At 42.6% G+C, this 22,147-nt stretch overlaps 2 protein-coding genes across 20 annotated transcripts in view; one reads left to right on the top strand and one right to left on the bottom strand.

The window, feature by feature from the left end:
* The window catches only part of CFAP44 (cilia and flagella associated protein 44), a 140,101-nt gene extending 121,487 nt beyond the window's left edge, over positions 1-18,614 (top strand). For 8 of the 9 annotated variants that reach the window (XM_007985799.3, XM_007985797.3, XM_038003328.2 and 5 more), the window contains 5 exons: positions 135-251; positions 1,174-1,375; positions 8,316-8,476; positions 10,706-10,840; positions 13,802-18,614. In XM_007985799.3, the coding sequence (XP_007983990.2) occupies positions 135-251; positions 1,174-1,375; positions 8,316-8,476; positions 10,706-10,840; positions 13,802-13,993 (807 nt within the window). In that variant the 3' untranslated portion in view covers positions 13,994-18,614. Of the gene's footprint in view, positions 1-134; positions 252-1,173; positions 1,376-8,315; positions 8,477-10,705; positions 10,841-13,801 lie in introns of those variants that run through there. The other variant, XR_005242008.2, reaches the window with a different exon arrangement.
* BOC (BOC cell adhesion associated, oncogene regulated) overlaps positions 18,102-22,147 on the bottom strand; it is a 256,300-nt gene continuing 252,254 nt past the window's right edge. For 5 of the 11 annotated variants that reach the window (XM_038003339.2, XM_073009723.1, XM_073009726.1 and 2 more), the window contains exons 16-20: positions 21,899-22,120; positions 20,983-21,218; positions 20,692-20,768; positions 19,986-20,179; positions 18,102-18,885 (exon numbers count right to left, since the gene is read on the bottom strand). In XM_038003339.2, coding sequence (XP_037859267.2) covers positions 18,698-18,885; positions 19,986-20,179; positions 20,692-20,768; positions 20,983-21,218; positions 21,899-22,120 — 917 coding nt within the window. In that variant the 3' untranslated portion in view covers positions 18,102-18,697. Of the gene's footprint in view, positions 18,886-19,985; positions 20,180-20,687; positions 20,769-20,982; positions 21,219-21,898; positions 22,121-22,147 lie in introns of those variants that run through there. The other 6 variants (XM_038003333.2, XM_038003335.2, XM_038003334.2 and 3 more) reach the window with 2 other exon arrangements.

The following is a 22,147-nucleotide window of genomic DNA, read 5'->3' as shown; positions in this document are numbered from 1 at the left end:
CATGAACTTAATCACAGCCCAACGAAGCAGATTCTGCTCATACTTTATTTCCTCCCAGGATGTCTTCATTCACCATCTTTAGGTGTATGTTCATTGAGTCTTGTCACCATTTCATGACATGGGGCTTTCTACAGGTGAAAATTGTGGCAACTAATCTGAATGCAGCGGAGGAGGCCCTGGAGGCTTATCAGCGAGAGAAGCAGCAGCGACTGAATGAACTGCTAGTTGTGATTCCACTCAAGCTCCACCAGGTGATGCATCTGGGGAGGCTGCTCCATCCTGTCTGAGAAGCGTCATCACACCGAAGCTTTTCAGAGAAAGATTCATGGTTCACTAATGGGAAGAATCGTGGTTCTTTGTTGAGAATTCCACCTGTAGAATGACACCTACACTTGTCTTATCCACTGTCAGATTGCTGTAAAAGAGTAACATCAAAACATGCATATTTCTCTATTGCCCATTAGCACTTTGGAAATCAGTCATTTCAAGTCTAGAGAAGCGAGGAGCCTATGATTTAAGAATGGAATGGCTCAGAGGGTGAAATCTTGGCTCTTATACCCATATCACTTGTCACACCATCTTGATCTATACATGGACTAATCATGCTAAAATGACCTTCGCTTAGTCTCTACTCGTTGGTGAGGGAGGTCAAGACAAAAGGAAAATATTTTCTCTTTTTTACTTTTCTTGTTCATTTCTATTTGAATTGCAACTTATATTAAATTGCAGGAATACATATCATTAAGAGAAAAGGCTCATTGTATTCCATTTTGTCAGGTTAAGAGAAAAAGCTGTATTTTAGGAAAACAACAACAAGATCAGCCTTATATGTGTTTTGTGTAACCTGACCCAAACTGGATGAGCTCAATGTAGTGGTTTGCCTAGTATGCCAGCCCTGAAATGTTTGTCACATCATTATGCAGTAGATAATAGGCATGATCTGTGTGGGAGAATTTGCTATCCCCACAGAGATGTCATGTGGCTTTCTATCTGACAGCATCTTTCTGTGTTTGCCTGGCCACTGTTACTGTTACTCAGTGAGGAAGATGGAGAAGCCAAAGGCAAGGAGCTAAACAAGGGGCAGAGAAGGAAGTGCACCTCTTATGCTTTTTGTTGCCATATACAGAATCTGTGTTTTTAACTGTTTGCTGTTGATTTGTTTTATGCTTGTAGATAGAGTATGTGGTATTTGGAGAAATACCTAGCGATCTTTCTGGTACTTTGGTCTTCTCTAACCATGCCTTGAGACGGCTGCAAGAACGAATCCGTGAGCTCCAGGAGGAAAATTCCGAGCAGCAAAAACTCAACAAAGAATGGAGAGAGAGACGTAAACAGCTCATCCGAGAAAAGAGAGAAATGACAAAAACCATACATAGTGAGTATCGAAGCCCACGGCCTTGCTAGTACGGTTTGTTGGTAAGAAAGGGAATTATCCAGGCGACTGTCTCCAACAGTGAAAACAGTCATTGCAGACTCAGAACCACTGAGAAGGGAAACAAGAACACCATGGCCTCTCGCTACTCACCGTTTCTCCTGATGGCATGAAAAGTTCGCTTTTGTATTTTAAAGGGAGAAATCTTTTGTCATAGAATCATCTTCTCTTTGCGTATGATTAAAATGTAGAATAATACAATAGTAACCCAAGTGCAAGGCTACCCAGCTTAAGAAAGATAACATTGAGATACAATTGAAACCCCATCTCTTTCTAATGCGATTCTGCTGCTCCTTCCTTGGGCTTCACCACTAGGTGTGCACACACACATATGGATGTGTCCACACACAATATGGAGACCTAACTTGCATATTTTTAATTGTGATGATATTTATATCATTTTGTGGTTCACTTTATTGAACCAATTTTTGAGTTATCCATAAACTACAGATAGTTTATTCACTTTACTGCTACAATATTCCATTGTATGAATATTAAAGATTTTATTTAGCCTCTTATTGATGGATATTTAAGATATTTCTTAGTTTTCATTATTACAGACACAATTACAGTAAACCCTTTTGTACACATCTCCCTGTGCACATGTGTGAGAAGGTGAAGCCTAGTACTGGATCTCTGGTTTACAAAGAGATATGTACATTTTCAGCTCTCCTGGGTATTGCCAAGTTGCACCCAAAGTGGTTGAACAAATTTATCCTTCCCTGGCAGTGTGTGAGAGTTACCCAGGTTCTGTATTGTCAGCAACACTTGATATTATCAGACTTTAATATTTTTGCCAGCCTGTGAGATGTTACATTATATTTTATTGTGGTTTTTATACACATTTTTTGATTGCTGATGAAGTTAAACATCTTTACATACATTTATTTGCCAGTTATTTATTTTCTTTTCTGTAACTTGCCTGTCCCATCCTTTGCCCATTTTTGATTTCTACTTTTTGTTTTTAAATTGATTTTAGGGAGTTCTTAATATGCTTCTCTTGTCTTTTTTTTTTTTTTTTTTGAAACAGAGTCTCACTCTATTCCCCAGGCTGGAGTCTCACCTCTCTCGCGGTGGTGCAATCTTGGCTCACTGCAACCTCTGGCTCCCGGGCTCAAGAAATTCTCCAGCCTCAGCTTCCGAGTAGCTAGGATTACAGGTGCATGCCACCACGCCCGGCTAATTTTTGTTTTTTTTAGTAGAGACGGGGTTTCTCCATGGTGGCCAGACTGGTCTCGAACTCCTGACCTCAGGTGATCTGCCTGCCTTGGCCTCCCAGAGTGCTAGAATTACAGGCGTGAGCCACCATGCCCGGCTATCTTTCTTTCTTTCTTTCTTTTTTTTTTTTTTTTACTTTGTCTGGTGTATCTTTTGGATACAGATGTTTTAAATCTTAATATAGTAATTTTTATCAATCTACTTATTTATGGTGTGCGCACTATGGGTATGTGTGTATGTCTTGCTTAAGAAATCCTTTCCTATTTTGAGATCATAAAGATATTTTTTGGTCCAACGATTCCACTACTGGGCATATATCCAAAGGAAATGAAATTAGTAATCAGTATGCAGAAGAGATATCTGCACTCCTATGTTCACTGCAGTATTATTCGCAATTGCCAAGACACAGAATCAACCTAAGTGTCCATAAACAGATGAGTGGATAGAGAAAATGTGGTATATGTACACAACAAAATACTATTCAGCCTTGAAAAAGAAGGAAACCCTATTATGTGCAACAACATGGAAAAACTTGGAGGACAATATGTTAAGTGAAATAAGAGGCACATAAGGAAAATACCACATGACCTCACTTATATGCAGAGTATAAAAAGTTAAACTCCTAGAAACAGAATAGAATGATGGTTACCAGGGTCTGTGGTTGTTGGCTGGGGTACCGTTTGGGGAGATGTTGGTCACAATAAAAAATTTCACTGAGATTCAAAGAACAATTTCAAGAGATCTATTGTATACTATGATTACTATAGTTAATAACAATGTGTTATATTATTGAAAATTGCTAAGAGTAAATTTTAAGTGTTCTCACAACAAGAAAAAGAAAGTATGTGAGGCAATGCATGAGTTAATTAGCTCAATCTAGCTATTCCATAATGTATATGTATTTCAAAACAGCATGTTGCACATGATAATATATACAATTTTTGTCAATTTAAAAAGATAATTTTCAGTAGTTTCCTAATTAGTAGTGCCCTTCGCATTTGGGTTTTTAACCCACTTAAAATTGAAGTATAGAGTATAAGATGTATAGTGTAAAGATAATTCTCTTTTAAAATACTTTAGCAATTCTTGATATGTGGAACATACATATAAGCAGTGGAGTATGACAACAGAATGAACCCACCAACCCAACTTATTAATGATAACATTACCAACACTGTAACATCTACCTGTGTTCGTTCTTTCCATCCCATTCTCTGTCTCCCCATATTTAGAGATAACCACTATTCCCAATTTTATGTTTAACATTCCCTTTCATTAAAAAATAGTTATAACATATTTACATGTATTTCTAAATAATATATTGCTTTAGAACTTTGTAGAAATATTATATCATATGTAGCCTTTTGAAACATACTGTTTCATTTAATATATTCCTAAGAGTAGATGTGGTATAGCATATAGCTGTTGTCTTCATTGCTGTAAAATATATCATATGATTCTACTAAAATTATTCATTCTTCTGCTGAGATTTAAATTGCCTTATGTTTTTTTGCTTTGACAATTCTGCTATGAAAATTCTTGTACATGGTGTATGTTTACAAGTGTCTCTAAAAGTATAAGGGTTTCATACCTAAAAGTAGAACAGGGTGGTAGGGCATATAAGCATTTAACTTTAAAAAATAATGTCACATTCTCTTCCAAAATGATTATATCAATTTACACTCCAATCAGTGGTACTTAAGAGTCCCCTTTGAGTTACATACATCATTGAAAATACATAATCTTATTAGACTTTGAATTTTTGCCAAACTAGGAAGTATAAAGTGGTAACTCATGGTCTTAATTTCATTTTCCTAACCACTAATAAGGTTAAGCACATATTGTACATCTTTGGGCCTTTAATGTTTTCTATTCTATAAAATGTCTGTTCGTGTATTTAGTTAATTTTTCTCTTGATTTGTTTGCCTTTTAAAAAATTGATATGTAGGAGTTAATTTTTTTGATCCTAGTCCTTTGTTGGTTATGGGTTTTCCAAATATCTTCCTTTGGTTTTTTGTTTTCACTTTTGTGGAGGCTTTTAAAAGATAATTAAAAATTTGTTTTCAACTTTTATTTTTGGTGGGTACATAGTAGGTATATATATAAGATATATGGGATATTTTTATACAGAGATACAATGTCTAATAATCACATCAGGGTAAATGGGGTATCATCACCTCAAGCATTTATCCTTTGTGTTACAAAAAATCCAGTGATACTCTTTTCGTTATTTTAAAATGTACAATTAAGTTATTATTGACTATAGTAACCCTGCTGGGCCATCAAATACCAGAGTTTATTTATTCTATCCAACTATTTTTGTACCCATTAACCCACATCCCCCACCCCCACTATCCTTCCCAGACTCTAGTAACCGTCATTCTACTCTGTCTCCATGAGTTCAGTTGTTTTAATTTTTAGCTCTCATGAATAAGAGAGAGCATGCAAGTTTGTCTTTATGTTCCTGGCTTATTTCACTTAATGTAATGACTTCAGTTCCATACATGTTCTTGCAAATGACAGGATCTTTCTCTCATTGAGACAGGGTCTCACTCTGTCTCCCAGGCTGGAGTGCAGTAGCGCAATCATGACTCACTGCAGCCTTGACCTCTTGGGCTCAGGTGATTCTTCTGCCTCAACCTCCTGGGTAGCTGGGACTACAGGCATACACCACCATGCCTGGGTAATTTTTTGCATGTTTTTGTAGAGATGGGATCTTGCTATGTTGCCCAGGCTGGTCTCAAACTCCTGGGCTCAAGCAATCGCCTGCCTCAGCCTCAGAAAGCCTGGACTTACAGGTGTGAGTCACTGTGCCCAGCTGAATCTTATTTTTTAATGGCTGAATAGTACTCCGTTGTCTACATGTACCACATTTTATTTATCCATTGTCTATTGGGGGACAGTTAAGTTGCTTCCAAATCTTGGCTATTAGGAATAGTGTTGCAATAAATATGGGAGTGTAGGTATATCTTCAATATACTGATTTCCTTTCTTTTGGGTATTTATCTAGCAGTGGGATTGCTGGATCATATGAGAGCTCTGTTTTTAGTGTTTTGAGGAATCTCCAAGCTGCTCTCCAAGTGGTTGTACTGATTTACATTCCCACCAACAGTGTATGAGGGTTTTGTTTTCTCTACATCCTCATCAGCATTTGTTACTGCCTGTCTTTTGGGTAAAAGCCATTTTAACAGGGGTGAGATGATATCTCATTGTAGTTTTATTTGCATTTCTCTGATGATCAGTAATGTTGAGCACATTTTCATGTACCTGTTTGCCATTTGTATGTCTTCTTTTAAGAACTATCTCTTCAGATCTTTTGCCCATTTAAAAATTGGGTTAGTATATATTTTTCTATAGAGTTGTTCAGGCTCCTTATATATTCTGGTTATTAACCCCTTGTCAGATAGATAGTTTGCAAATATTTTCTCCAATTCTGTGAGTTGTCTTTTTACTTTGTTGATTGTTTTATGGTGGCTTTTGATGAACCATAACTATGTGATTTTCATTTATCAACCTTTTATTTTAGGGTTAATCATTTCTAAGTTTGTTTTTTAAATTGCAGTAAAATAATAAAGCATCATATTTATGATTTGAACCATTTGTAAATGGACAGTTCAATGGCACTAAGTACATTCATATGATTGTTCTACCATCACCACCATCCGTCTCCAGAACACTGTTCATCTTCCTGAACTCCATACCCACCAAACAGTAACTCCCATTTCCTCTCCCTCCGCGCCAGGAGAGCGCCACTCTACTTTCTGTCTCTATGAACTCGAGTACTCCAAGTACTTCATAATGAGGAGAATAATACAGTCTTTGTCTTTTTGTGACTGGCTTATTCTATTTAGCATAATGTCTTTCAGGTTCATCCATGTTGTAGCGTGTGTCAGAATTTTCTTCCTTTTTAAGGCAAATAATATTCCATTATATGTACCTGCCACATTTTGTTTACCCATTTATTTGTCAATGGGCAGCTGGATTGCTTCCTACTTTTTGGCTATTGTGAATAGTACTGTGATGAACATGAGTGTACAAATATCTATTTATGTCTCTGCTTCCATTTGTTCTGGATATGTGCCCAGAAGTGGGATATATGGCTGGACCATATGGCTTAGAAGTGATGAATAACACTGCAGTTAGCTTGTTGTCTTTCTCCATCCCTAGATCCAATGGGGAAGAAGAAGAGAGCCTAGAACATGAGGATGAGAAGGAGAAAGTTCTATCCATTCTAGGGAGAACACAGCCCATGGCCGTGGGGAATGTGGGTAGTAAGTGTTCCAGCAGACTTTATGTCCCTAGTGAGCATTACCTGGCCTCGTCAGCTCAGGAAAAGGACATTGGGCTGGCTCCACAATGGAGCTGGCAAGGATCAGAGTACATGTTGTGGTATGTGAGGCTGCTGTGCGAGAGGGCAACCCCTTGCATGGGGGTGGGGCTAAGGCGAAATCAAAGCTCTTACTGAGGAGGCCAGGCAGGCAGCCACAGGCCAGCACACGTGCCCATCATCCATTCATCATTTCATTTGCATCACTGATTATCATGGCCACCACATTATACATGTCCGTGGGGTAACACATAGGATAGAAAGTGAATAGCCTCTCCTGGATTGCGCATAATGGCAGCCATGCCAATTGTACTATTCTAATTCAAACGTAAATTGTAACAGTTATGCCCAAATACTAATTTCTGCACTATAAAATAATTGAATCATCTCACTACATATTAAGGCCCTCAGACTTTGCTCAGGGGAGAGTCTGGACATTGAGGAAGTCCTGTTGGAAGATCATGTCTTCCTGGAGAGGTGTTCTAGTGTTCTCACACTGGGGAAAGAAAAAAACCAAAGTAAAAGATATTGCATGTTAGATATGACATGTTAGATAATTGCTAAGAAGGAAAATTAAACATGGATTGAGAAAAAGAGTGCTGCGGTCGGCAGGGGCAGGGACAGGCTCCATGGAAAGGCAGCACGCCTGATCAAAGGCGGTTCTCCCTGGCTAGAGGATAAGAGCCTGCCCTTGGACACAGCTCCAGTGTCAGCTTGCTTTTAGAAAATGGACTGGGAGGAGCAAGCCATGTGGGTCTCTGGGGAAAAGCAGTGCAGATTGGAGGAAGGGAGGCTGGGGCGAGCCTGGCATGTTTGAGAAGCACAGAGGAGGCCAGTGTGTCTAGAGTAGGGTGGTAAGGAGGAGAGGCATGAGAAAGCAGGGGCAAGAGAAAGCAGGGTAGGCAGGCTGACCATGCAGGGCCTCCTGAATTCCCAAAGGGACTGTCATTATTTACTTGGAGTAAGATGGAGACTTCTCTGAAGTGCCTGCTCTGTTCTTAATACTAGATGCTGTAAAGTGCCATATTTGAAAAAGTTGACAAGCTCATAATCTAGTCGGTGCCTGTTAAGAGTCTGAGGAGGGGCAGATCAGTCTGTGAGCCACCTGGGAACATTGAGTCAGTTTTATACAGGATTCAGAAGGTGAAAAGACAATACTGAATGGGCATTTTAAATGAGGAAAGCAGCAGGCAAAAAATCACAGAAGAAAAATCACTGATGGCATAAAATCTTTCACCATCTTGCAAAAGCAGTTCCTTAGAACTTTATTGTTCCTGGTGTTCATTTATAACAATGGGAGCCACTGAACAACCTGAGCCCGTGACTGTCTTCTTTTAGAAATGGAGGAAACAGTCCGTCAGCTCATGATCAGCAAGTTCGGCCGTGTGGTAAACCTGGAAGCCCTTCAGACGCTTTCTGTTAATACAACACTTGAAGAACTGAAGATCAGAAAACTTCGAAAGGAGCTAGCAAATGCGAAGGAGATGAAGATGTGGGAGGTAAGGAGGAGAAGGCAGGTGATCTTTGGTTGAATCTGGTTGGAGGCAAGAAATCTCAGGGAGCAGGAAGTGGTACCGTGAAGCATCTGTGTAGCTGGAGCCAGTCTGCAAGCCCCGTTTGGCTGCCCCAGGATCTTAGGCCTCTCTCGGCTTCCTTACTGTTCACTTAGTTAGAGGGACTTGTTTATCTTGGAGTGAGAGCACCAGCACTAGGTTTTGGGGTCCAGGGTGCATATAAATATGATGTGAAATGGATGAAAGATTATGGAGAGGTCCCATTTTGAGACTTACATTAATGTATAAATGTTCTGCAGGCAAAAATTATATTTAAAAATACTCAGCATCACTAATCATCAGAGAAGTGTAAATTAAAACCACAATGAGAAAATGAAATATCATCTCACAGCATTCGGGTAAAGAAAATGTGCTGTGTATGTGTGTATGTATATATATGTATATAGAATACCATGGATTACTATGCAGCCATAAAAATATGAAATCATTTCCTTTGCAGCAACACAGATGGAGCTGGAGGCCATTATCCTACATGAAATAACTCAGAAACAGAAAATCAAATACTGTATATTCTCACTTATAAGTGGGAGCTAAACAGTGGGTACATGTGGACATAAAGATGAAAACAATAAACACTGGGGACTCTAGCATCCAGGGGAGGATGGTGGGGTGAGGGTTGAAAAATTACCTACTAGGTACAACATTTGCTATCTGGGTAATGGGTCCACTAGAAACCCAAACCTCACTATTACACAATATACCTAAGTAACAAACTTGTACATGTATGCCTGAACCTAAATTTTTTAAAAAAGTGTAACTACTCTGACAGTTTTAGAAATGGAGTGGCTCTCCTCTCAGGCTGGAATTGTATTACTGTATGGCTTTTTGCATGCTGTGCCAATTTGGAAATGATGAAACACCTTTAAGTAATAAATTTGGTAACAAGTCATAGACTGTTTGGCTGACAGAGTCTTAGAGGATGTTAATGTCTACATATTGTTCCCTGAGCCATGCCCTTGTTCCAGCCTGATTCAGTGGTAGGAGCTTTCACAAAGATTTTATAAGTCCACAAAATCATGATGACTTCTTCAGCTTCCTGTCTTATCTCATTAGCAGATGGGGTAGAAGAAGAGCTTCCTAGTGCTGTGTTGTCTAATGGTTCCATCTCAACTTTTCTAATCCAACATGTACCACTGTACTTTAAAGAAGCAAATAGTGTTCATGTCAGTGGGACTGGTCCCTATTAAGGAAATGTTGGCAATAATATATGCAATCTAAAATGATTTGTTGGAAGCCTGGGCAATATAGTGAGACACTGTCTCTACCAAAAATAAAAAAAATTAGTTGGGTGTGGTGTTGCACACCAGTAGTCCCAGCTATTTGAGAGGCTTAGGCAGAGGATCACTTGAGCCCAGAAGTTTGAGATTGCAGTGAGCAACTAATGGAGCAATAAGAAAACAAAAGAAAGCCATTATACATATGTGTGGCCATTGAAGCCATCTACCTTAAGGGTCCGGGGCCAAGACTGGGGAAAGATGGAGAAAGAGCAATATAGAAAAGTTAGCTGCTTAAATTATCATCCTTCCTTTTAAGTAATGAGTACCAGCAATCAGTATGCATAGTGATTTCATTCCTCAATAATACAATGATGTCCATATCTATCTTATTTCTACCTACTCCTATTCTTGAGCATGCTTACATTTTTATCTTTAATTAAACCAGGCCCAATGCAATTGTTTCTGTTGCATTTTCCTATTGGCTTCTGATTATATTTTCTTTTTTCTTTTTTTTTTTTTTTTTTTTTTTGAGACGGAGTCTCACTCTGTCACCCAGGCTGGAGTGCAGTGGCCGGATCTCAGCTCACTGCAAGCTCTGCCTCCCGGGTTTACGCCATTCTCCTGCCTCAGCCTCCCGAGTAGCTGGGACTACAGGTGCTGCCACCTTGCCCGGCTAGTTTTTTGTATTTTTTAGTAGAGACGGGGTTTCACCATGTTCGCCAGGATGGTCTCGATCTCCTGACCTCGTGATCCACCCGTCTCGGCCTCCCAAAGTGCTGGGATTACAGGCTTGAGCCACCGCGCCCGGCCCTGATTATATTTTCATATGGGCACATTGTTCCATTTGCCTGATAATTTTGACCAAATCTGGACACTCATTTTTCTTCATTTCTTCTCTTATTCACTACATCTATTTTGCATCTTCCTACCCTGGTAGGAAAAGATTGCTCAAATGCGATGGGAACTGATGATGAAGACAAAAGAACACACCAGAAAGCTTTATCAGATGAATGATTTGTGTATTGAAAAGAAGAAACTTGACTCTCGGTTGAATACACTACAGAATCAGCAGGTATGTTCTTTTTCTTCAGACCCTTTTTCAGAATTGAGGAAGCTCTGTTAAAGGTAGCTATTCACAAGAATGTTAAGTACTGGCATTTAAACAAACCTTGCTTGATCTTGGACCACTTCCAGACCATCTGCATCCCTCAGGACACTGAGTTGGTGTTAGCCACATTACAGTGGGCCTGAGGGACTAGCTTTATTGAATGCCTCTTGGGTGCCATGAACTCATATACGTACTAATCAATAGAATTGCCTTGGTCCTGGAGACGTGTAAGGTTACTTAGGTATAAATAATGACACCATTATATTCCCTGAATTTGGTATCAAACATCTATTTCCAATATCTGCTTATTTCATTTGACTTGAAGTGGGCATCTTGAATGGTGAAATCTACCCGGTTATCTTATTAAAATGCTTGTTACTTTGTGTGGGTTTCAACTTGCTATTATATAATATTTAGCCAGCCTAACGTTATACTTAATACATTGTGTGTATTACATTGTGTGTAATACATTGTGTGGTGGATAATACTTAATAAATATTTACCCAATCTAAGTCTTGCCCTCTATGAACCTAACACGTGTATAGCATATTCTAAACTCTATGTTATATACTTAACAATATTACCTGCAAAAGGCCAGTTGTTTCTCTTGGTCTTCTTTGCTTTATATTTTCTTTCAGCACCCTGGAAATGGTCTAAGCTAGGTGTTCTAACAGTTTGGTCCTCTGAAGAAGAGCATCAGCATCACCTGGGAACTTGTTTGAAATGCAGGTGCTAAGGCCCCAACCCAGTTGTACTGCTTCAGAAGCCCTAGGAGAGGGGCCCAGCAGTCTGCATGAACCAGCCTTCCCAGCGATTCTGAGGCACACTAGAGTTTAAGAATCATTGGTCTAAACAAAAGTCCCAAAGTAAGAAATAATGCTGTTTATTCCATGAAAAGTGAATTAGGAGGATTAGGAAGGCTTATAATTGAAGATTCGATGTGAAAGAAGACTAGAATTTGAATGTTGAAGGGTCTTTTTCCACTGAAGAACTTTTGAGTGAAGGATCAAGGCAGTGTTTGAGAAGGTTAATACCTAACCCAAATCTTCACAGATTGAGCAGTCAACATGTGTTGAGCTGATGTGCTTTGATCAGTCCAGATACGTTGGAGAGGAAACAGCTTAGAGGCAGGAGATCAGTTGAATGGGAGAGGAAGTTACTAGTGTCTGTCTCTTTACACAGTATATCTTTACATGTATGGCCTCTTCACATAGGATATCTCATTTAATCCTCAAAACACTACCTTCTAAAGCTCCGAGGAGCTCAGTAACTTGCTGAAGCTCTCAGAGCTAATGCATGGTGAAGTTAGTTTTGAAATTCAGGTTTGTCTGCCTCCAAGGCTGACTCCATTGCTTCTTACAATGATGTAGGCGTGAATTGGGATATAGCTGGTGACAGCAAAAATGTGTCAAATGTCAAAAGTCATTTCAAAGTAAGAATAGCCAAAATTTGATTGAGTCTGGTGAGGAGAAGGGGGGGGAAATTGAGGTGACTTCAAAATAACCCACCGGATTGACGCGGCATGAGTTGGTATATGAGGCATGCTTTTAGCTACAAGTAACCAAAAGCCCTACTGAGAGTAGCTTAAACAAATAGGAGTCATTTTTCTCACTTGACAAGAAGTCTAGAGGGAGATGACTACAGGCTTTGGTTTTGTAGGTCATGATGCCAGAGCCCGTATCTCTGTGATTTCCCAAAGTTTCCTTCAAAGTCACACAGCAGCTGCTTCAGCTCCCATGTTTCACATCCATGCACCAGCCTCTTCTGTCCCTTTTATTAAGGAGCAAAAGTTTCAGATTATATCCACTTAGCTCTCTCTAGCTGGAAGAGAAAATGGGTAAGGTTAGTGTTTAGCTTTCATGGCCTCTAAAATAAAAGTGAGCAAGGGAAAAGAGACAGAGGGTGCTGGGTAACCCTTACTTACTATGAAGGTCTGCTATAGTACATAGGAGTAATGGGAAAAGTATGGACTTTTAGCATCAGGCAACCTGATTCTAACCCTGCTTCCAGCTTGACTTGGCCAGTTAATGACTCCCTGAATCTCAGTGTCCTTATCTGTAAAACTGGAATGATACCACCCAGTTCAGAGTTGTTTTGGGGATTAGATGAGAGAGCATATGCAAAGCACTTTGCACAGAGTGGGCATCACACAAGTATTATGTGTTTCCTTTCACAGATGTATTCATGCATTTGAATGTTATTGAGCATCTGCTTATGTAGAAGGCACTAGGGCAGGTATTGGCAGAGTGGTGAGACTTAGTCATACGGGGCCCTGTTTCTAAAAGACAGCATCTAGCAAGAAAGATAGGTATCAAACAAGCACTTTGGTCATGCCATATTAAGTTGCCATTCTTTTAGATTTAAAAAATGGTCAAATATCATAAATATTATATGGTTCAGAATGAACCATATAATATTCTGTAAATTATAGTGATATATATGTATAATGGATGTTTCAATAAAACAGAAAGCAGGAAATCCTAACCTAGTCCATGGGGCAAAGAAGGCCTCCCTGAAAGTGATGTGTGAAACATGAGTAGGATTCAGCGGGATTGGGAAATAACTCAGATGAGGAAACAGAAGATTTCATTCTGGGAACCGAAATACGGGCTGTACAGAAAAAGGAAGACATACTCTGTCTTTTATTATTCCAGTGATGAGCTCTCCAGGTAATGAATGACTGATAGCTAGCTTAAAGTATACTCATCCAAAGAGGATTTGCACTTGAAGAGTTGTTCATTAGTCCAAAGGCACACATTTCTAATGGTGGGATTTTAGCAGAGGAATTGAAGCCTCCTAAGATTAAGGAGCAGTGGCTGTAGGGTGACTGTCAGGCCAGCACTCATCACAGATACACAGTATAAAGGCATGAGGTTTTTCACATGCCAAATGATGCTTCAACAGGGAGCTGTTTTCTTTCAACAGGGCAATGCCTTCCAGAGCCTTCGGGAAGCAGATGTTGTGGCAAGAGAGGAGGTCACTGAATTGATCCAACTCCAGGCGGAAAGGATTTCAGCCTTAAAGGAGGAGATTGCTCTTTTGCGTAGGAAAGGTGGTCTTATCCTCCCCCCGATTCGGTCTCCACAAGAGAAAGAGATGCAGCCCGCGGACCTTTGAGTTTGCTGTTTTTGCAAACCCATGCAAGATTTCTGACATAACTCACCCGAAGTTCTGTCTCCTCGTCACCTCCAACAATCTTATTACTTTAAAGTTAACTTGTTTGAAAGTCTAAAACCAGATCCAGTCACATAGCTTTAAGAATCTCTCTACAATTTGGTTATCTTAGAACCCAATGTAGCACCCAACCTCTGTTATGAAACGGAATCATTTTAGATGTTTTGAACCCACTAGATTGAATATGAAGTCTCAGAAGGCTGTTTCATGATTGCTGTAAATCATCTGTAATATATTTTGTTTTAGGAAAATTCGATTCGGGGGTATGCTGAATTTTTAGCCATTGGCAAGAAAAACTATCATTCAGCAATTCGTGAGAAAACTTTGTTTTCTTGATCCTTAGAAAATAAACTTAGATGTCATTAAGTGTTCTCTGAGAGGATGCAGGAGAAAAAGACATTTTGCCAACTATATCTTAGAGCAGAATTGCAACTTTCAGTTTTGGCATTGTTGACTTCATAAAGCAGTTATTTGAGGGCTCGGGAGTCAGGAAATACAAACAGATACGGCAGAGCGGTTTGCTTTGGGTTGGCAGAAAGCAGGAAAATAACCAGCCTTCTTGGATAGCCCAGTTTTTGTAGACTCCTCAGTTATGAGTGGACCAGAGGGGTGTGCTTAATAAAACAGTCAATAAGGAGGCTTTTCTCTAAAGATTCTGCAACTCCATCAGAATTCTAAGTTTTCCCCATAGTTTCTCATGTCCTCTGCCATTTTCTTCAGGTTTTACTTGGGCCATTTGCTGGTTTTGATATAGACGAGGAGACAATGAAATAGATTTACCTTAGAGATCATCTTTCACAATCACTTTTGATTACGCATAACATTTTAAACTAATTTAAGAGCATCCTTTTGGTTTGGGGGTAAGTGCTCATGGAAGCTCATGGCTGTAACCACTGAAGGATAATCTCACTGACATTTGGAATCCTGTTAGTAACAGAGCATAGCTCTTTAGATTAAGACCTTTGTATTAATGAGCAACTCCATTGAGGCTGTTCCAGGATAAGCTGGTCACCGAGAAGGGTGGGTGAAGAAGGGAACATTGCATAAATATAGAAGGGAACTCAGCAATGCCAAGTCTTCCTCACCTGTGATTAACCTGCTAATCTGCCCCCCAAAATTAGATACAGGACTTGCTTTCTTTGTATATCAGAATATTCTTAGAGGTGGCAACTTGGCCTATTTTCTTCCTAAGATTCCTTCATATTCCTATTTAAGAGGTCAGAATACCTTATTGTTTTCACTTGTCACCATTAATTTCTGATGTAGTCACTTCTCTACTGAAGAGCACCCACTTATTTTTAAAAAATCACTTTCTTTGTTGTATATCCTAAACCATGTGTGCCTTTTGAGTATTTTTAAAACTATGCAAGTCATAGCCCTGAGTGCCTTATTTATTGTGGTAAAAAATTACCCCAAACTTAGCTTGAAACAACAAACTTATGATCTGACCCAGGAGTGAGAGGGTTTCTGAGGTCCAGGAATCTGGGGACAGTTTGGCTGGGTGTTCTGGCTCAGGGTCTCTCGTGGAGTTGCAGTCACACTAGGAGCTGGGGCTTCAGCCATCTGAAGCTTGGCTGGAGCTGGAGGGGCTACTAACAAATTCACTCCCTTGGCCATTAGGCAGGGCTTCAGTTCCTCGCCATGTGGGCCTCTCCATAGGGCTTCTCAGGACATGACTTCTCCCAGAGCAAGTGATCCAAGAGTGAGGCAGAGAGCAAGAGAGAATGACGCACACAAGAGCCACAGTCTTTTACAGCCCAAACCCAGAAGTGACATACCGTCACTATTGTCATATGGGTTACAGGCTGACCCTATGTGATGTGGGAGGGGGCTGAACAGGGTGTAAATGTCAGGTGAGGGTTACGGGGGCCTTCGTAGGGGCTGGCGGCTGCAAGCAGCAGCTACCTAGAGAGAGTGGCTGGTCTCTGAGAAAGGTCTAGAGGCGATACCATCCCCTTCGTAAGAGAATCAGGAGAAGTTATGTTATCTTCCTGGGCCTTATTACCTGACAAATGAAGGATTGGTAGAATGGATTCCTTCCCATTCTGAAATTCTGATTCTGATTGCAGCAAGAGTGAACCTAGAGTCTATGGAAGAGCCACGTCAGGATTCACTGCGCATTTCAACTGAGAGGAAAACTAATCGGGATAATTATTCCCAAACTGAGCTAGACTAAATCACTAGTTAATTCTGCAATATTCAGGGCTTCATTCCGCATGTTTGCGGAATTGACAAGACAGTTAACACTCAATTACTTTATTCTGAATTGGACAAAATACGTTGATAGCTTTAGGTTCATTTCAACTTGATTCCAGGCTTAGTCTTAAATCTGTAGTTAAGTTAGAGCACCTGAATCTTTGGGAAGTTAAGCTTCAAACCCAAGTAGACCAGCAAGGTGTGGCATGGGTGGGTGGCTGGGAAGCTGTCCTGCCCCTGGCACACTTTCCTGCCTCCTGCTGTGCTCCCAGAGGAGCAGCCTCACCTCTGAGGGTGAGGCCAAAAATCAGCCTACACTGAGTTACTTGTGGGTCAATTGTTCATATAACTTGGCTATTCTGAACTCTCATCCATAGTATCACCGATGATCAATCTCAGCATTAGAAGAAAAAGACACCGCAGAGTCCAGCCCCTCTCTCACGACTTCAGAATAAAGGAGTTGCTCATGCCTGCCAGCCAGCCTGTCCTACCACAGCGGGCTCCCCACTTAGGGAGGTCTGTGAGCCATGCGCTAAACATTTCTTTAGAGCTAAAACCATTGAGAGCTATGATTCCAGTGCTGTGCAGAAAGCAGATGTTTCACATGTCACTTCAGAAAAGCTCACCAAAATTCATTTTTCAACTATCTTAGATCATCAAGGAGAAAAAAAGGAAAAACGTAAAAAACCAGTGTGGCTAGAAGGTGAGTTACAGCTCAGATTGGGAGGCCTCTGGATAGCAAAGCAATGACTGAGAGCCTTAGCTCTACCCACTCCAGAAGTGAGCTCTGGGCCGTGATGCCAGGTTGTCTGAAATCACAGTCTCTTATTTTTTCTCTTCTCTTCCCTGCTCTGCTTCTCATTTCCTATCATTTACCTGTTCCTTACAGTCCTTCTTTTTAAAAAATATTTTTAAAATACTGCTTTCCTGAAAACCACGCTGCATTTCCACAAGAAGTTCTCTCTGACGTTGAGCTGTTGATGGAAAAAGGATGCAGAAGTCTGAGGAATAGCAGGTGCTATACTTATTTTGGCCAGCAGAGGATGCACTTGCCCTAAACAGTCAGAGTGACTCAATGTCCCAGGCTTCCCTAGGACCCTGTTTATCGAATTCTTCTGGTTTAGAAGCCAGGGTCTGGCCCCCACTTAATGAGATTGTCTCAAGTGGCATTTCATCTGTAACTCAATTTTACTGAAATCTAGAAAATACAGCCCTCCCCCCCACCCTCTCCAGCCCCAAAACTCAAAAGTGTAGTAAGGTTTTCATTTGCAAGCATCAGTCTCCATCTAGTTCCACTTCCACATATTAAAGATTTTAAAATTTCAATTAAAAAAAGAATCTATGGTTGATCCTTTGGTTGGACAACGGTATGTAAATGTTGATTTTAAACTAGTGAGTCAACTACTCTGGCAATGTTGGTGTATCTTTGGAAAGAAGGGAAGTCACCAAGTGAATTTATCACACACCGTATGTCCATGTGTGGCATAGCACTTAGCTATCGTATTTTGGAGAAAATATTTGGTCTTCAACACACACCTATATAAAAAAGATTAGGTTTATGTCTTCAATATGACCTAAAATTCATCTCAAGTCCAGTTGGTAAGAGAACTGTGAATCTGTTTTTCCTGGTCTGTTGTACAACGGTTCCCTTGTGGACGAAACAGTAATGTGTTCTGTATGAATCCAAGCGCAACTGACATTCACTGTTTTAAAAAACAAAAAAGAGAAACCTTTGCTACCTTTTCCAGATCTCATTTCTGAAGGACCTGAAAATATTGTAAGTGGGTATCTTCTTCAAATACTCAGAGACTGAATTCTAACATCTAAAGAAAATGCTGACTCACACATGACTCAGTTGAAGGTTACAGGGAAGACTAAACATTTATTTAGAAGTTACAGTGTTTGTTTTTACAGAGATATGTTGCCACGGATTATTGATTCTGGAAGGTTTTTTAATGCTCATAGTGCTGTACACATCTTGGTCTGTTCTCATGGGCATCTTAGGAAAATGTTTCCAGTAGCACCGGATCCAGCCATCTGTGTGGGTATCTCCAGGCTGTGATACCGTGACCCTTGCTTTTCAACCTCGTGGTTGTGAGGAACCATGTGCCTGGGATCCTTCCTCTTGCCAGCTTATCTGTGGGCCTCCAGCAGCCTCGTCTGCCACTGCAGAGGCCCCAGGTTAGGAGTCTGTCCCGTGCCAGCCTGTGCGGTGCTTTCTTGGGGGACTCCTGTTAGGTGGCGGCTTCTTTCTTTTCCCTCTCCAACCTCAACAGGTAGGATTCCTTATGTCTCTCCAGAATTATAAAACATATACATTATTTACAAGTGCATAAATATATAAATATGGCTATAATAGAAAAATAAATACCAATTTTCTCTGTCTCTTCTTTAAAAAAAAAAAAAAATATATATATATATATATAGTCTTTCTGGGATATTGGATTCTGCCTAAATTGTGGGAAGTGATGTTTCAAAAGACACACACACCGGTGGCCCCGGGGAGAGCTGCATTCCAGGTTCCTGTCCTACGCAGGCCCCTGTGGGGTGCTGGGGACACCAGTCTCCTCCACCCACTTGGCAGGAGTCAGAACTGTCCACCTCTTCAACTGGTACAAGGCCCAAGCAGCATGGGGGCCCTGAGGGAAGAAAGAGTAGGAACCATTAAAATCCAGACTGACCGAGGAGCCAACACCCAGTGACACTGGGCCAATCTCTATCTGTGGTGGAGGTGGTTACACTGGCTCTGGAAAGGGGACAGAAACCACCGAGACAAGGGCACTTCGGTTCCTTCCGAGGTCTCTCATCGAAACAGGGAGGGCCACTTGCACCCATTTCCCACTCATGCTGGGACCGCAGAGACCCCAGCACTGAGCCCACACCGCAGGAGCACATGAAGTCAGTAGAGCCCGTGAAACGCAGAAGGAAGCCCTGCTCTGTGTTTAGGCTGCTAGTCCACGCTTTGCTATGGCTTCTGGTTACAACCATCCCACTCACAATCCAGTCCCCCCGGACGGACACGGTCCAGTTTAAATGACGCTGGGTCAAGCTTTAGGACCCAGCATCTTTTAACTTTAATCTCCTAGAGACAGGGTCCAGGATCTGCCTATACGTGGGCATGCACACAGAGAAGCTAAGAAACGTGAGTGGATACTTGGTGAGGACACCAAGTATCCACTGATTTCCAAGGAGACTAGCATGGAGGGAGACAATGGGATGGGCTTAGTGCGAATGGCCCCGAACTCCTTGGAGAAAAAGTTCTGTGGAAGTACAAAGAGTTATGATGATGAGGTTTATAAGAATTTGGCTCCTTAATGATTGAGGCAACCTTATTCCTTAATTAAGAGACAAGCCTCAACAAAGCAAGGCATTTCAGAATGATTAGAGAATGCCTCTTAGTGTGATGAGCAGCAAATGGTATTTGTGAATGGCCTTGAAATGCAGAGACCAAAAAGGGCTTTTTCCTCTGAAATGGAGAAATGGCCTTTTTCTCAGAGGCTGAGGACCGCAGCTTATCGCGTTGGAGTAGAACCCACCTGGACATCCCACAGACCTACTGGGCCTTCAGCAGTGAAGGAAAGTGGCCAGCCACCCTCGATGCCCCATCCCTCCCACATCAATGCTGTGGCAGGCTCCTTACCAAGCCCCCCCTTTGCAGACTGTCACTACTGGCTTGTGGATGCCTCCCTCCTGTCACCCCCAGCCTGTTCCATTTCCCTGCCCTGCTCCTGCCACCAACCTGAGTGAAATGGAGGATCCCACATTGCTTCTAGGCCGAGACTGTTGGGGGCTCTCCTCATCCCTGACTGGCCCACAGCAGCAGGCTGCTCCCGGCGTTGGCAGCAGTCGTGGTGGGGCTGCAGCAGCTGGTGAGTGGAGTCATCGGGCAGGGTGTATAAGAAAGAGCCCTCGTCCGGGCTAGACTCGGGATCCCTGCAGTGCACAAGCCCAGATGGGGAGGTGGGGCCGGGCAGGGTAGGCCTGTCGCCCCACCCCCTGCTGGCTGTCTCCCTGTCTGAGGGTATCAGAGCTGGTGAGAGCTCAGATGGGGCAAAGACTGCTTTCCCCTTTGAACATCAAGAGGCACCACACCATCATTTTCACTGATCATTCTAGTCCATTTCCATTTTATTCCATGTGGGAGGATGTGAGGTCAGGTGTCCAGGGGCCCATGGGCAAAGTCAGTTGTGGTGAGTGCTTCTGATCTGCCTAGTAAGGGAGGATTCCGAGATGCCAACCCATGCCCCCAGGCAGAAAGGGCACCGCAATTGCAAATGAAACAACTGCCTATTAGGGCAACGGCTCAGAGGAGCATGACTGTCAGTTCCGGGGACCCCTGAGTACAGCACTACTGCTTGGCTCTCAGTGACTGGCCTTGGATTTGAGGAGCTAAAGGGAAAGTGAGGCTGTGGGGCTTGGGAGTAAAAGGGGAGAAGCCTGGTTACCTGGTGATCTGGTGACTTTGGGGGTCATATCCATTGCCAAGATGGGTCCGCCTCAGCAGGCGGCTGGTGTCATTCTGCTGCTCAAAAGGAAGAGTAATGAGACGGCCACACCGGGGAGTCCAGGTAACTTTCCAGTGTTCACTGATCAACAGGAGCATCTGCTCCTGACTAAACAAAGCCCGGCCCAGCAGTCCGGGCTGAGGCCCTAGGAGGGAGGAGGTCCCCCAAGGCAGCCCAGTCACTCCCTCCTGGGTGTCCCATACCTGCCATCCACACCCAAGAGTGCACTACCTGCTGAAGCTCGCCTGGGCAGTGCTGCTGCGGCTTCATGCCCGGGTAGCCCACTGCAGCCGCGGGGCAGCCCCTATTCATGTGGATCCCGTTAGCACAGGCCCGTCCACTGATGCCACTGAGGTAGCGCTGTCCGCTGGTCTGGTGGCCTGGGAGTCCTCCCAATGGCACCATAGTATATGGGCAGGAGGAAGGTGGAAGGGCACTACGGGGAAAACCCAGGTCTGTTGTATGTTCTAGAAGGATAGGAAAACAAAGGTGTGCTTAGGCCAAGGGAGCCTGGGACGGGTTGGAAAAGCCGTCAGGAGCTCCTGGCCACAGAGGGTCGAAGGATGTAGGCAGAGAGTTGACAGTGCCCAGGAGATGGAGAACATTTTCTCTTAGAGTCTCCTTCGTGTGCCCACTTCTACCCGACACCTAGACTCTTCTGCCGGGAGAAGGGTGGGGAGATACAGGGTCCAGGGCTTGGGGGCAGGAAGTGGCGAGTGAAAAGAAGCAGCAATATTTAGAGGAGGCAGGCTGACCAGATGTCCTGCCATCTGAAGCAGAAATTAGTGACTGGAAGATTCCAGGATAGAGGGGAAAGCTGAAGGCAGCTCCGCACGCAGCGAACAGGCAGGATGGACTCAAAGTAGGAACATGCGGTCAGAGGAACAGCTTCGGACACAAGAAGGTAGCACTGCATAGGTCCCGAGCTCCAAAGGTGCAGAGAAGAGCCCAACTTTCCCTCCTTCCTCCTCCCCAAGCTGAGGTCTGTTAGCTCGGGGGAGGGGTCCAGTCGTCAGGTGTTCTTTGACCTCAGAGACCTTTGGGGGACTCGGGCTTGAGCTTTCTGTGGACGCAGACCTAGGCACAGGCCTCCGTAGTGGAGCCCCCATTTCCCGCCCAGGCTCCTCCCACTGAAAGCGTCACTCACTTTGCTTAGACCAGGCCCTCCACAAGCAGAAGGGGATGAAGGTAACGATGATGAGAACGATGGAGCCCAGGACGACCCCGACAATCAGATAGGGCAGGTCACTGGAGCGAGCCACCATGGCCCCAGTGCCCACCGGCCGCTCTATGGTTTCAGGAGGGGGCGGCTGTGGTGGGGCCAGAGTCGGGGGTGGCAGTCGACCAGGCTGGCCAGAAGACTTCCGAGCTGTATTGTGGACAAAACTCACTTCAG

This window comes from Chlorocebus sabaeus, chromosome 22 (assembly GCF_047675955.1).
Source record: "Chlorocebus sabaeus isolate Y175 chromosome 22, mChlSab1.0.hap1, whole genome shotgun sequence".
NCBI lineage: Eukaryota > Metazoa > Chordata > Mammalia > Primates > Cercopithecidae > Chlorocebus > Chlorocebus sabaeus.
The sequence above is the reverse complement of the archived record's forward strand: the minus strand, read 5'-3'. Positions and strand labels throughout refer to the sequence as shown.